This window comes from Cavia porcellus, unplaced genomic scaffold, assembly GCF_034190915.1.
Source record: "Cavia porcellus strain 051 isolate PalLab524CR breed Dunkin Hartley unplaced genomic scaffold, mCavPor4.1 scaffold_15, whole genome shotgun sequence".
NCBI lineage: Eukaryota > Metazoa > Chordata > Mammalia > Rodentia > Caviidae > Cavia > Cavia porcellus.
Window position 1 is genome coordinate 72,966,612 of NW_026947498.1, and position 14,925 is coordinate 72,981,536.

At 35.5% G+C, this 14,925-nt stretch overlaps 1 protein-coding gene across 1 annotated transcript in view; it reads left to right on the forward strand.

Annotated features, from left to right (window-relative positions):
• The window catches only part of Oxsr1 (oxidative stress responsive kinase 1), a 134,733-nt gene that overhangs the window by 68,432 nt on the left and 51,376 nt on the right, over nucleotides 1-14,925 (forward strand). Inside the window, exons 6-8 of the mRNA XM_003464098.5 lie at nucleotides 3,647-3,756; nucleotides 6,330-6,431; nucleotides 13,655-13,788. Of these exons, the coding sequence (XP_003464146.1) occupies nucleotides 3,647-3,756; nucleotides 6,330-6,431; nucleotides 13,655-13,788 (346 nt within the window). The remainder of the gene's footprint in view (nucleotides 1-3,646; nucleotides 3,757-6,329; nucleotides 6,432-13,654; nucleotides 13,789-14,925) is intronic.

Genomic DNA, 14,925 nt, shown 5'->3' on the forward strand with positions numbered 1-14,925 from the left:
GATCCTTGTCCAGAATGGGATTATAGCCCATGATCTATAGCAACCAGGGATTCATGAACAGTCTTTTTTTTTTTTTTTTAACCTCTTTTGAGACAGGGTTTCACTATGTAGTTCAGGCTGGCCTTGAACTCACTATGTAGCCCAGGCTGGCCTTGATCTTGTGGCAGTCCTCTTGCCTCAGCCTCCTGAGTTCTGGGATTACAGGTTTGTGCCACTATGCCTGGCTCAGGAGCAGTCTTCTTGTCTCTCTTTTCCTCTCCTATGTCCAGTCTTTTGCCAACATTGTCTCCTTAGTTAATTTTTACCATTTAAAATTTTTTTATTGTGATAAAATATCACAAAATTTAGTTACTTTAATTATTCTGAAGCATATAGTGGTATTAAGTACATTCATATTGTGCAGCCTATAGCACTATCCATCTAGAACTTTTCCTCTTCCTTGACTAGTACTCTGTGTTTGTTAAAATATATTTCCCATCCTGGCCACCCTTCCTTCCTGGGAACAACTACCATTTCTGGCTCTATAAATTGAACTACTTAAATATGTCTTAAGTAAACTCATACAGTGATTGCTTTCATTATGATTGGATCATTTTATTTAGCATACCGTTCTCAGGGTTAATCTGTGTGGTAGTGTTAGAAGAATTCCATTAAATTTTAAGACTAAATGATGATTCCATTGTTGAATAGAGACCATATTTTGTTTATCTGTCCATCTGTGGATATTTGGGTTCTATCTTCTGTCTTTTGTCAACAGTACTATGAGTAGAATTGTTGGATTATTTGATAATTCTGTGTTTGAGGTTTTGAGAAACTGCCATATTATTTTATGTAGTAGCTGAACCATTTTATATTCTTAGCAGTGTACAGGGGTTTTAGTTTCTCCACATCCTAGGCACACTAACTGCATCTTAAAATTGTAACCATTTTAATGGGTATGAGGTAGTATATAGCTCATTATGGTTTGATTTGTAATTGCCTAATGGTGAATGATGTTGAGTGTCTTTTCATGTATCTATTTATTAGCCATTTATTTTATGTGGTGAAATCCCTTTTACCATTTTTAATTGGACTTTGTTTTCGTTGTTGAATTGTAGGAATTCTTTAATAATGTATTAATCCTTATCAGATATATGGTTTCTGTATATTTTCTCCCAAATTGTGGGTTGCTTTTCACTCTCTTAATAGTGACATTTTAAAAAATTTTGATGAAGTGCAATTTATTGACTTTTCCTTTGTTACGAAGGATTTGGTGTCATGTCTAAGAAATTATTGCCAAAACTAGCATTGTGATGCTTTACCTGTACATTTTTAAATTAAGACATTTTTATTAGTACACGTTTGCAGTAAACAATGATTACATTCATTGTGAGGAGTTGGTATGGGTGCAACTCCTTGTGTTTTATTATAAGGGTATATATAATTTTAGGGGTCATATTTTATGCCTTATTGTAGCATTTATTATAGAGCATTGTAAATACCTAATTCTACCCTTTGTATAAATCAGGGACCATATTTCTTTTGATCATCATGTTTGATCATGTCATTTTGTAGGCATCAAAGTCCATTTTGTACTTCATTGAAACTGTGCTAACAAAGAAGCTAAAATGATTTTATTTTCACATTTTAGTTACTCCTCGTTAATTTACAATTTAAAATAACAGACAAAATGATTCCTTTGCTGCTTGATTTCTATTATGGTTTGATTGGTCATGTTTCTTTGTGTTGTATCTGTGGAAGTTATTTAAAGAAAATAGTTTAAGTAGATATTTTAATTCAAGTCTTCAGGGTTGAAAGTCCTACTTGGAAAGAAGCAAAGATATTACAGACTAAAGATCCAAAGATTCTGAATCATCATTAAATTTAAGATTTAATATTCTAGATATATCTAGTTATTTTAAAGTTGCTAGGATGTTTTTAGTAGTTTGAAAATTTTTTAAAATTGTCATAATTGAACCTTAAGATACATTGTACATAATTTGATTAGTCTTAATTACATTTATATATCTTATAGCATAGGTTTGTTCAGTAGTTACTGAATGCTTAGTATATTCTATGACTATTCTATGTATAATTCATTTAATCCTTAAAATGGCATTATTTGGGTAGTATCATTATTACTCACTTTTTACAGATGAACTATAGAACAAGGATAGAAAGTTAACTGCTCAAGTTCAGCTAGCAAGTGGTAGAGCTGAATGGGTTGAATGTAGTTTTTTCCTTGATTGTACTTTTAATTTTTTATGGTTTTTTTTTTTTTTTTTTGGGTCTTTTTCCTTTTTATCGGTACTGGGGATTAAACTCACGACTGCCTGCTTGCAAGGCAGGAGCTTATGCTGCTAAGCTAAATCCCTGCCCTTTTTTTATGTAAAAACCTTTTTTATGGTTTTTACAAATGGAACATCTTAAGTTACTAGTAAACTTTTTTAAAACATTGTTTTATATAGACTTGCTGTTTTATATTGTGAGAAGCAAATGATTGCTGCCAGATGAATGAATTCATAGACTTCTGAATCTAAAACTTTAAAATAGTACTAAAATTATCTTTCACATTGTACATAATTCATTCCCTTTTCAAATATAGACCCATTTTATGTACTGCATAGTGTTCTTAAGTAGACATAAAGCAAGATAAAATATATTAAAATTGTTGGTTAAAGTATATAGAAATCTATATTGGTAAGGTTTTTTGATTGATTAGAAACCATCACCTAACAAAGCAGGAATTTTTGAAATACATTGGTAATACCCAGAGTCAAAGAAGTGATTAACAGTAGACCTCAGGATGAGCAAGAACCTAGTTGTGCAGATGACCTTCAGGATGGTTCTGCTAGGATGGCTCAGGGCTAGTGACCCTCACTTTTCTTATTTTTCCATTGAAGCTTTAGATTTCTAGGAGAATGTGATTGGTCTAACTTGGATTAAGGTTTGTACTTTGGCTGAAAGCAGCTGTGTCCTGGTGTCAAAATTACAGACCACAGGTGCATAACCAGAGCTGTTCTCATTGAAGGAGGAATCATGATGAGATAGGCAGCCCTCCTGAAGGACTTGGCATCTGTAATTTGAGATAAAATCTATGTAGAGAAAATCCTGAGGCTTGAAGAGTTCACCAGTGTCTATAAAGAGGCTCAGTTAGAATATGATTAGGATTACCAATTCCAATTCATTTGGACTTCTTGAGAACTTTTTGAATGACAAACTAAAAAGGGTGGATTTTGTTGTGTAGGATTGTTTAAGCTTAGAGTGTCAGGTAAGAGTGATAATTGAAAGAAAATGAGAGAAGAAAGGGAGGATGAACGTGAGTGTGACATACAGAATGGATTGGAGCAAGGAACAGAATGTGAGATGAAGATGTGTGGTAATGAGAGAGAGTGGCGTGAGAGAGCCCTTAAGCCTTAAGCTATTCCTTAGCTTAACCACAATTCCACCAAATTGAAGAGAAAAGGTCATACTGTTTTTTTATTTATGTATAGGATGGTGGCTATCTTTCCTGTCCTTTGAGATAGTTTCTGTCTTTTTTTTTTTTTAATTTGTACTAGAAATCGAACTCAGGACCTTGTGCTTGCCAGGCAGGCACTGTGCCACTGAGGTATATCCCCAGCCCTTTATTGTCTTTTTAATACCATATTCTTGTATTATATTTCAGACTTTGGGGTTAGTGCTTTTTTAGCAACTGGTGGTGATATTACCCGAAATAAAGTGAGAAAGACCTTTGTGGGCACGCCTTGCTGGATGGCACCTGAGGTTATGGAACAGGTACTGTGATTTTTGTCTTTTTAAAATGATTTAGGGTTTTGTTACAAAGCTGAAAACACTTAGTAGACTTTGCTTTTGTTTGGTATACCAGCTTATGTTTGGGAAATCCACGTCTCTTGTTTCTCGTTTAATGCTCTTAAAAATAAAACCAAAAAAACCACCCCAGAATTTAACAGACAGGGCCTTGCTGTGCAGTTCAGGCTTGTCTGAAACTCTGTATAGCCCAGACTGGCCTTGAACTTGCTGTGATCAGCGTCCCAAGCATTAGAACTACAGGTGTGTGCCACCATGCCCAGCCGTACAAAAATTCTTAATATGAATTAAATGACCTAGCCATTTTACATGCAGTTTTAACTGCTATATTTCTTGAAGCACAGGTTGTCTGTACTTGCCCATTTCCCATTTGCATATCAGATAATTGCAGCCCGTTGTCATTCTTCCTGTTATGTTGAGGAAACTCTTACTTTTCAGATGCAGTGCTCTGATTCCGTAGCTTTTTGTGTCTGCCTTTGAAACTTGAGAGTATTTGCTTCTTTAGCTTTCTTACTGCAGTATTCTTATTTTTCTCCTGAGTGTTAGACCATTTCTCTGACGTTCTATATGACATTGTCTCTCAGAAACATGTTTTAGATCTCGTCTCTTCTCCGACTGCATTTTGTATTCCCTAGATAGTCTTGTCACTACTTCTGCTTATAAATGGTCCCTAAATTATATCTAACCCAGTCTGTTTTCAGTTTCCAGGTAGGTCTTTCCCGTTCTGTACAGATGCTTTGTAGGAGTGTCTCATATCAGACTCAGTATGTTGAGAACTAAATTCATGGGCTGGGGATTTAGCTCAGTGCCATACGTGCCTGCCTGGTGAAGTCATTAGTTCTATCCCTGGTGCCAAAAAAACCAAAAAACCAACCAACAACAACAACAGAAAACTAAGTTCATGTTTTACTTTGCTTTAATCATCTGCATTTACCCTGCTGTTAAGGGAAGTTTTCCTATGCAGGGTAATAGGATGATTGAGCACATAGCATCTGGCACTGTACTACGATGAGATTGAGAGCAGTTTATTAGTCACACACTGGGGTAAGACTGTTACACAGGGCTATGTGAGGTTGCACTGAGGAACAGAGTTAACATATATGGGCTAAGGGAGAAAGGCTTTATAGTACCAAGAGCAATGCTCCTGATTTTTTAGGAGGATGGGATTGGCTATGAGGGAGTGGAAATGTCCTTCTACTCCAGGACAAACAACAAGTGTACCTGGCATGTTTGATAAAGAGCGTTGCTGAGTCTAGGAGACATTATCTGCTGCAGCGGAGCAGGGAGGTGTGTTGGTCAGTTTTTAGTTGTTGTAATTAGAGTACTTGATAAAAGCAATTCAGAGGTGAAAGGATTTATTTTTGTTCATGGTTTCGAGTTTTATTTTATGGTCGCTGGCCTCAAGATAGAAACATGGCAGAAGGACATGGTTCTGAAACACTCTACTTAATGTAACTGGGAAGCATTATTAATAGGAAAAGAGCCAGAATCAAAAGAAGTAGGGACCAGGTACAGTTTGCAGGGTCATATGCAATTTTCTTTGTGCATATCAGGCATATCACATACCAGTCAAATTGGCAGCAAGAGTGACATCACAGGAGGGTAACTTGCCTTTGGGTCATTAGAGGCCTTCTTGTTTCACCAGATGACAGAATAGTATGTAATACTAAGTTGTAATTTTAGGTCTTACATCAAAAACTCCTGAAACCTATTTCTTCTCTTTTGCCTAAGATTGATAATGTCTTAACTTGTAGTATGCTAATAGGAGTATATGAGGAAATTTGGCAGCCATACACCAACAGATTAAAAATTGTTCACATCCTTTGTAACACTTTTTAATATAGAAACAGTAATAAAATACTACCATAATATTTGGAAAACAGAAGACTTAAGATAGCCAGGCTTGGTGGTGCATACTTGTAATTCCGTCCACTTAGAAGGCCGAGGCCAAAGGATTGCTGAGTTCAAGGCCAACCTGAACTCTGAAAAAGAGAAAGAAACAAACAAAAGACTTAGGATTATTATAAAACACTTTGTTTTAGTGCTTGTGTGTTTATAAAAATAGATTATGTACCTGTTAGGTCAATTTATATTTTTTTCTATATAAGGGTTTTATTACAAATTGTTTTCCATATTTTCATATGGAGATTAGTAAACATTGCTTTTAATTGACCATACAGTCTTTTAAGTTAGTATGCCAAGATTAACAATTTCGTATTTCTCTGTTCTGGTGAACATTTTGAGTTGCCTTTTTTTTTTTTTTTTTGCCTCTGTTACTATGTATTTAGCTTTTACCTAATTTTTGATTGAAAGCTTATGTATATTTTTTTTAAAGTTTTTTTTTTTTTTGAAACAGGGTCTTTTCATGTAGCTCAGGCAAGCCTTAAATTTATAATCCTGCCTTAGCCTTTCCAAGTGCTGCAATTATAGCATGTGCTGTCATACCTGGGTTTCATTATTCTTGACCAGTAGCAGAAACTTATTTTTTAAAAGTGCTTGTAAACTAGCAACCATCGTAATGCACTGTTTGTTCTTTGCAGGTCCGAGGTTATGATTTCAAAGCTGATATTTGGAGTTTTGGAATCACAGCGATTGAACTGGCTACAGGGGCAGCTCCTTATCATAAGTATCCACCAATGAAGGTGAGTTCCATATTTAGAGTAGTGTCCCAGCACAAAACCAAGTTCCTTGATTTTGACTGCTCTTAGTACCTCATAAATGGAATCATACAGTGCTGTCTTTGCTTGACTGTCTTAACATAATGTTCTCAAGGTGTGTCCATATTGTGGAATGACACAGATTTTTCACCATTCCTCTTTTTATATGACAAAAAGCAGGATGTATTGGAAGAGTATGTTACTTACAGGGCACTTGCCTCACATGCTTAAGGTCTTTGGTTTGATCCCCAGCACTGCCAAAAATGCTGTTTTTATGGTGTCAGTTAAAAAAAAAATGTTGCAAGCCAGTCACCCCACTATCTTATAAAAAAGTAGAATTATTTACTATTTAACTGTATTTTGGTATATATTCTCTACCTTTGATTCCCATTCTCAGCCTCTGGTGGCCACTAGTTTATTCTCATGAGATCAACATTTTCAGTTTCTGTGTATGAGTGAGAACGTGCAATATTTGTCTCTGTTCTGGTTAATTTCACTTAACATTGTGCTACAATTCCATATTCACTGCTGTAATGACAGGATTTTGTTCTTTTGTTAAGGCCAGATAATTTTCCATTGTGTATGTAAATACATTTTCTTTATCCCTTGATGGACACTTAAATTGATTACACATCATAGTTATTGTGGACAATGTGGAAGTAAACGTGGGAGTGCAAGCAACTTTTATATATGGGTTTTGTTTTCTTTGGATATGCACCAAGGAGCTGAATAGCTAGAGCACATGATGGTTCTTTTTTTTGTTTTTTTGTTTTGTTTTGTTTTGTTTTTTTAAATAGTGATTATTCTAGTTATATTCTGCAACAAGATAAGACTTTCCCTTTCCCGTATCTTTATCAGTATTTCTTATTATTACCTTTTTTTAATAGCCATTTAAATTGGGGTGAGATACTACTTTATTGTGATTTTGATTGCCATTTTCTCTGTGAAGTGTGGTGTAGGTTAGTGTGAAGGTCCTGTGGTGTCTTGTTTATGCTCGTCACTTTATGCTCGTCACTGAGACAAAATACCTGAAGCCCAAAGTTGGGAAAGGAAAGGTTTATTTCTTACAGTTTTTGGAGGTTTCAGTCCATACTCAGTTGGCTCCAAGGCAGGCTGGCATGGCGGGGCCGCAGTTCATGGCAGCTGCAAACAGCAAGGCCGAAACCGGCAAAAGAGAGAGAGAGACACACCTTCTTTCTGCCATTGCATTACATCCTGGCTCCATCCCTATGAAGGTGTAGCACTGACACCATCAAGCACTAGACAATGAACCATCACAAATGCACTATGCAAACTCGTGAGGCCTGGGGGCCACAGACATAAAAAACATGACATGTGTGATTAGCCCTTTTTAGTTTTTTAAATTTTTAAAATTTTTTTTATCTTGAGACAGGGTCTCACTAAGCACTAAGCCACTAGGTTGCCAAGGTGGGCCTAAACTTTTTGATCCTTCCTTAGCCCCCTGGAGTGCTGGATTATTTATCTGTACCACTACACCTGGCTTGTGTTAGTCTGTATTTCATTTATTTTTGCTCTAATCTTTATTATTTCTTTCCTTTTACTCATGTTGCGTTATTCTTTTGTTTCCTTGATTATTTATTTTTTATTTATTTACTTATTTTTATTTAAGGAGAAAAAGAAAAAAACAAAAAGGGTACAAGTAATACAAAATTTAAAAAATAAACAATAAGAAATCACTAGTTAATAGATTACATAGTCTCATCTTAGAAATAGTTGTTCAAGTTACAAAATTGAAGCATATAAAGTGGACTTTCAGACAGTGAGAGTGCAAACAGTTTTGTTCAATGATCCAAAAAACACTCAGTAATATGGTTATCTATCTTATACACTTAAACATATATGCAGTTACAACTTTTAGAGCACTTTTCTTTTCTTTTGTACAATTACAATTACACATTTTGGGTTTTATTACTCCCACAGTTCTTACTACTTTTTTTGAAGAGAGTAAAACCAAATGCGACATATCAGAACAGACTCAGTCAAATCAAAAGGATGGACATAATAGATAATGTACAAACAAAATATAAGGTTACCATATTGGTTACCATATTGCCTCTTGCTATTTTAAGAAGAATTGGCTGTTATAATAAAATTGAACTAAACAGTAAAGAATAAAACCAAAGCACTGGAGACATTACAGGACTTTAAAAGAAAATAATAGTCAACCAGAATGGGCATCATAATGATTCTTACTATCTTCACAGTTTTGCCTATACTTTCGAACTTGGTACTATCAAGCAAAGCAGAATAGGGGAAAATCAGTCAAAACAAGATGGTGAGGGCAATACAGGATTTCAAATCAAGTTAATAGGAAATCAAAGTAGGTTACTGTAAGGTATCCTGCTATTTTTTATTTATTTTTCCCTTAATTAAAAAGATGAAAAAAGTAAATAATTTTAAAAAAAGATTGGGATAAAAGAGGGTATAACAACAGAACAGCACAGGTCAAAACGTAACCATTTGGAGCTGAGGATTTAGCTCAGTGGCATAAGCGCTTGCCTTGCAAGCAGGCAGTCGTGAGTTCGATCCCTTGTACCGATAAAAAGGAAAAAGACAAAAAAAAAAAAAAAACCCCAAAAAATAAGCATTTAAGCAAAATAGTGTTTCACCACAAGATATCCTGACATAAAAATAGTTACCATAGTGTCTCTTTCCTTGAAATCTTTGAGTATAACTTCGTATACTAGAGCACCAAACATATCAAGACACTATAAAACCATTCAAGAGAATGACATTATTACAGGTATTTAGAACCAACTAACGGAAAATGAACAATGGTTTCTGTATAATCTCCTTGTCTATAAAAGTTTTTACTTATATATAATAAAATCCAATAAGATACAACCTTTTAAGACCCATAGAGACAGAAGAATACAAGTTTGATGGGACTTCAAAACAAGATGATACTAAGTCAGCATTAGCTATTATGATGTCTTGTTTTCTCCAAAATAGCTGTTCCTACCATCCAACCTTCTCTGCCTCATTTCTGTTGAGCTCTTTTTCTGTTGTTTGTTGTCAGTTTGTCTTCTTCATTTCGCTTTCTGCTCCATTCATTGTGGCCTCTCTGCCACTATTTTGGAATCTTGGTATTTTCCTTTTTTTTGAATATCCTGTAGTATTCTCTGTAGAGTTGAATTGGTGGTTGCAAATTCCCCTAGTTCCTCTTTATCCTGGAAACACCTTGTTTTTCCATTAATTTCTAGGGACAGTTGTGCCGGATATATCAATCTTGCCTGGAGGTTATTATCTTTCAAAGCTTTAATTATTTCCCCCCACGCTGTTCATGATTTGATGGTTTGTGCCGAGAAGTCTGCTGTAATTCTGATGGGTGTTCCCTTGTAAGTGATCTGTTTCTTGTCTCTGACGGCTTTTGATATTCTGTTCATATCTTGGATTTCTGGAATTTTGATTATTATATGCTTGGGTGTAGCTCTTTTTGGGTTGTAGGTGGCTGGAGTCCTGTTTGCCTCATACGTCTGAGTATCTTTACCTTTTGCTAAATTAGGGAAATTCTCTTGGATTATTTCTGTGAATAGCTTTTGTAGTCCATTTGTTTGTGTCCCCACTTCTTTTATGTTCTTAATTCTTAAGTTATAGATCCTCTTATCATCTAGCCTTTGTATTGTTGTTGTTTGTTTTTTTGTTATTTGTAAGAAGTTTTTCATTTCATGCTCCCATATTACAAATCTGTCCTCCAGTTCAGATAATCTATCCTTAGTTTCTTTCAAGCTGTTATGCCAGTTTTCGATAGAGTTTTTAGTTTCCTGGTGATCTCTTTGAACCTGCTTTACATATTCTATGTTTTCTCTATTTTCTCCATCAAACAATTCTCCCCTTTTTTTCTGTTCTTCCATTCCACCATCTGTTTTTTCTTGGGCGGTGCTTAGCATTTCTCTGACTATTGTACTTATATCTGCTTCAGGTCATTAATAACTTCATTCCTGAACTCGTCTATGAGGCTTTGGAGATAGTGCTTTATGTCTGTTGGTGCTGTGTCTCATAATGCATGTTTCTCAGGATTGGGGGCCGAGGAGCCTTTCTTGTTGCTCCCTCTTCCCATATTTTTTGTTCCTTATATACAAGTGTATATAGGAGGCCCAGTTTCTTTCTTTGTCCTTTACAGTTTGTTTGAATTGCGCCAGCTAGGTGTTCCTGCCCACTGCAGTGTACTAGGGAGACACAGACCTGGCAGCCTCTGGTGGGCCCGCCCCTCCAAGTCAGCCTACCGATGGCTTTGGGCTAGCTTACTGGGTCTTAGTCAGCGGCGTCATGCAGGCCAGGCACTCCCCACCAATCCCGCTTGAGAGGGGAATATGTGACTGAAGTTACTGCAGCATCCTGTTCCGGGTAGTCTGCCCGGTCCCGGTATGTCCTTTGCTGAAGCCTCCTACCCTATGGAAGGGTCCCCGATCGGCTCACTCACCGCAGGTCGATGCAGGGCTCCCGGCCAGTCCTGCTCTCAACTCCATTCACCGCTTCCCACTCTCAGAGCTTTTGCGCCTCTCTCCTTGCCGTGCCAATTGGGACGCAGCAGTGGCTGCAGGAAATTCAAATCGCAGCTTCCAGTGGGGCAGGGTCCAGCTTCTGCACTGAGACCTTATCTGTTCTTGTTGTATCACCGGGATTGCGTTTCCAGTTGGTTTCTCTTAGTTTAGTTCGTTCCTGGGTCGGCAAAGTATATCTCCCCTTTCTTAGGATTTCTCGCCCAGCACCATTCCTGGATTTCAAGTGCAGTTTCTCAGAGAGCCTCCGAAGCTGCTGCTGTCTATCTGCCATGTTCTCCCAGAAGTCACCTTGATTATTTATTGAGGTGTTTCTCTTTTTTTTTGATACAGGCACTGATTGATATAAAATTTTTCCTTAATAGTGGACCCTCGAGTTATGACAAGCCTGCCATATGAATAACTTGTGTCATGATGGGAATTTTAGTTTTAACTTAGGACCACAAAACTTTGAATTATGACCCAAATGCTGGCCACTTTTGCTTTCGATGGTCTCAGGGTACAGATTTAACACTTAAAGGACTGAAAAGGACATTGCCACATCCTTTCCTTTATGGGTTTAATTGAGAAGCCCTGGGCCAGTATCTCCTTGAAGTTGCAAGTCTTCAGTAGACTCCATAGTTTCAAAGTTTCAACAGATTCTGGCAGGTTAGTTGTGTAGGTGAGGAGAGAAATTGGTACTTTGTGGTCCACCATCTTTCTGGAATCCTTTTTTACCTGTAGTGTTCTTTACTGTACTCCTTCATACCTCTGTAGCAGTTAAAATTCAAATTAGGTATTTGGTGTTTAGTATTGGATGGCTTTGTATAATAGGTGATCTTTTTATGTTGTATCTCACCGTGTCCTGACTCTGTTCTTAGATTAGTAAGATTATGGACCGACATCTCTTGTTTTAATGTGTGTTCCTTACCTTTGCTCTGTAAAACAGAGCAATCTTATTGGGGTTGATGATCATTTCTACTTAGAAGGTTGTTGGACGCACTACATATTATTATAGTCAACATTTATTAAGCACTTGATCTGTGTTGGGCACTGTTTTAATTGCTTTTCATATAATAAATAACCCATGTACAGGCTTCATGTGCCAGACATACTTCTTATTCTCATTATTTATTGACTAAAAATAAAAACAAAGTTTGCTTTGTGGTAGAACATTAAGCAACTTTTTTTTTTCCTAAGCAATTTTTATTAAATGGACTGTTACTGTATACTAATCTGGTACTTTAATTGTGTTGATAATTCTGTCAATTGAATGGCGAAATGAGTTTTTGTATGGCATGATGTTGCTATCAGTACCACTGGTAATCATTATTATCTGTGTGACCATTCCTTGGTAATAATGTGCACATGAATTCTGTTTTTCTGTTTGTAGCTTTAGTAATTTTCCTTTGATTTTCCACTTTATAAGATTCCCTATGACTTTGTTTAAAATGATAACCATCATTATTGTAAATTGTCACTTGATTACATCTGTATCATTTGTGTACTTTAGAACCTTAAGAAATGATGTAATTCTGTCCCCTTAGCGTTCTAACAACTTGGAGAGGAACAAAACCAGTGAACAACTTTTATGAAAACCTCTGCATGTCTTCATGTTCAGAGCATACCCATATGCTTTGCCCTGTATATTGGTGATAATTCTGATAATCTTGAGCTTTAATAATATTTTAAGTCTGGCCTTAATCTGCAGGTTTATGACTTTTAAGAGTAAGTGAATATTTACCAGGTTTTGAAGAGGAGGGGTTTTTATAGCTTTAAGGTGGCTATTTTTAGCCCTATCAGATGACTTATTTTTTAGAAGGTTATGGTGAGTGGTGCAGGATGTGATTCACTTTTCATCCATTCTGGTACTTGTAGCCAGACATGTACATTAACCTATTTGCTTAAAATGAAAAACATTTCAAGCCTTATTAATTTTACTTCTTTAATTAAAAGCAAACAACACTGATTATGGTTTTGTTTTTTATTGTTAATTTTATATTTACAAAAATGGCATATGCTTTTCTATAAATGTCAAGCAATATACAGAAGTACAAATAACCTATATCTTATCTTGTAAATATCTTGTAAATATGACCTGCATTCCTTATATCTCTATGCATCAAACTAGTGTATTGCCATGAAAGAGAAGGAAATAAGAGTTTTAGCCTAGACATATTATGGAGATTGCTGCAGGAGATTCAGCAAAAATGTGGATCAGAAAAATCTGTAGCTTTGTTAACTAGGACATCCTTGCTGATCTCTGTAACGAAGTTTTTGAGGAGTTCTGGAATAGAAGGTCACATTGCAAGATGTCAAGGAAAAACAAGGCCATAAGTAGGTAAAGTCAGCCACATGATAACTCTTAATTTTGCTGTGGTTTTAATGTTTTCTTAAAAGATAATTTGGTTAAGAGTTAAAACTTGGGGACATGAAACAATGGGTTCTAAATTAATGGACTTGGCAGTATTATGCAAGGAACCTTGTAGGCAAACTTTCTGGGAAGCCAACTTTCTATGTCATGTTCATGTGGGAGGTATATAGATAGCTTTGGGTTTCGCATCATTGATCTAGATGTGAACATTAAGGAAGTAAAGTGTACTTGTATGTTGGGACGGGGAGTTTGCTGTTTTGAAAAATTTTGACCACAGTAGTTAAACTTTATTGAGACATCAGAAGTTTATACATTGTTGAAAATTCTTGCAGGTATTAATGCTGACACTACAGAATGATCCTCCTTCTTTGGAAACTGGTGTTCAAGATAAAGAAATGCTGAAAAAATATGGAAAATCATTTAGAAAAATGATTTCCTTGTGCCTTCAAAAGGATCCAGAAAAAAGGTAAAATATGAGTTAAACTTCATTGTTCTCTAGATCTGAGATGTAAAGCATTGTGGTAGTCTAATAATCACATTCATATATATACTGGGAATTACTTGTTCATGGTTTGTTTTATTTTTTAATTTTACTTATTTATATTTTTGGTACTGTGAATCAAACTCAGGATCTTGTGCTTGCCAGGCAGGCATTTTTGCCACTTAGCTATATCCCCAACTCCTTGTTAATGGTTTGAAAAATCAAATATAAACTTTAACATATGCACAGATCAATACAGAAGTGATTATACAATTATATTAGAAGGGATTAAATTAATATCTTCTTTATAGTATAAAGTGTGCCCTGAATAGTTCAGCTATTTGCCAGTAAATTTCTTTCAACTATAAAATTATGTGTTAGTAATATGTATGTGAATTTTGTATTAGTAAAATGCTGGAGAGGCTTGTTTTTAATTTGTACTTCAAATTTTAAGTTAACAAATATCTTAATGCCATTTATGATGTAACAAAAGCAGTACACAGCAAATTTATATTTACTGTCAAACAACAGTACTGTAGTTCATTTCCACATTAGATTTATTTTAGGAAGTGGACCAAAATTTTAAATAGCTTTTTTGTCAATATAGTCCTAGACAGATACTGAATGTCAAGTAAGAAAGTAAATAAGAATATCTAATATTTGTGTGTATCTTTACTGAACAGCATTCCTAGAATGTTGGAGATCATGAGTACAGTCTGTTACAGTGGTATCTTGGTGTATGCATGTTGTTCTTTCCATGATTCTGATTGTAAACTATATTGGATGAGAACGTAATTAAATTTCTCTGTAAAGTCAAATTTCTCTGAACCTAACTAATGAATCTGCATTGGTTCTTGTCCAATTCAGTGTATGACCAGAATCATGGAAAGAATTAAATTTGTGAACCGAGTATCTTATCTTATCCAAAATTTGGATTCATGATTTAGGGATCTGTTCCTACTATATCTATTTTTCTATTTTAGTTTATAGTTAGCTCTCCATATTCATAGGTTTGACATCCATAAATTCAACCAGTCATGAGTTAAAAATATTCTGGAAAAAAATTATGTATGCACTAAGCATATACAGACTTTTTTTCTTGTTATTTCCTTAACAGGACAG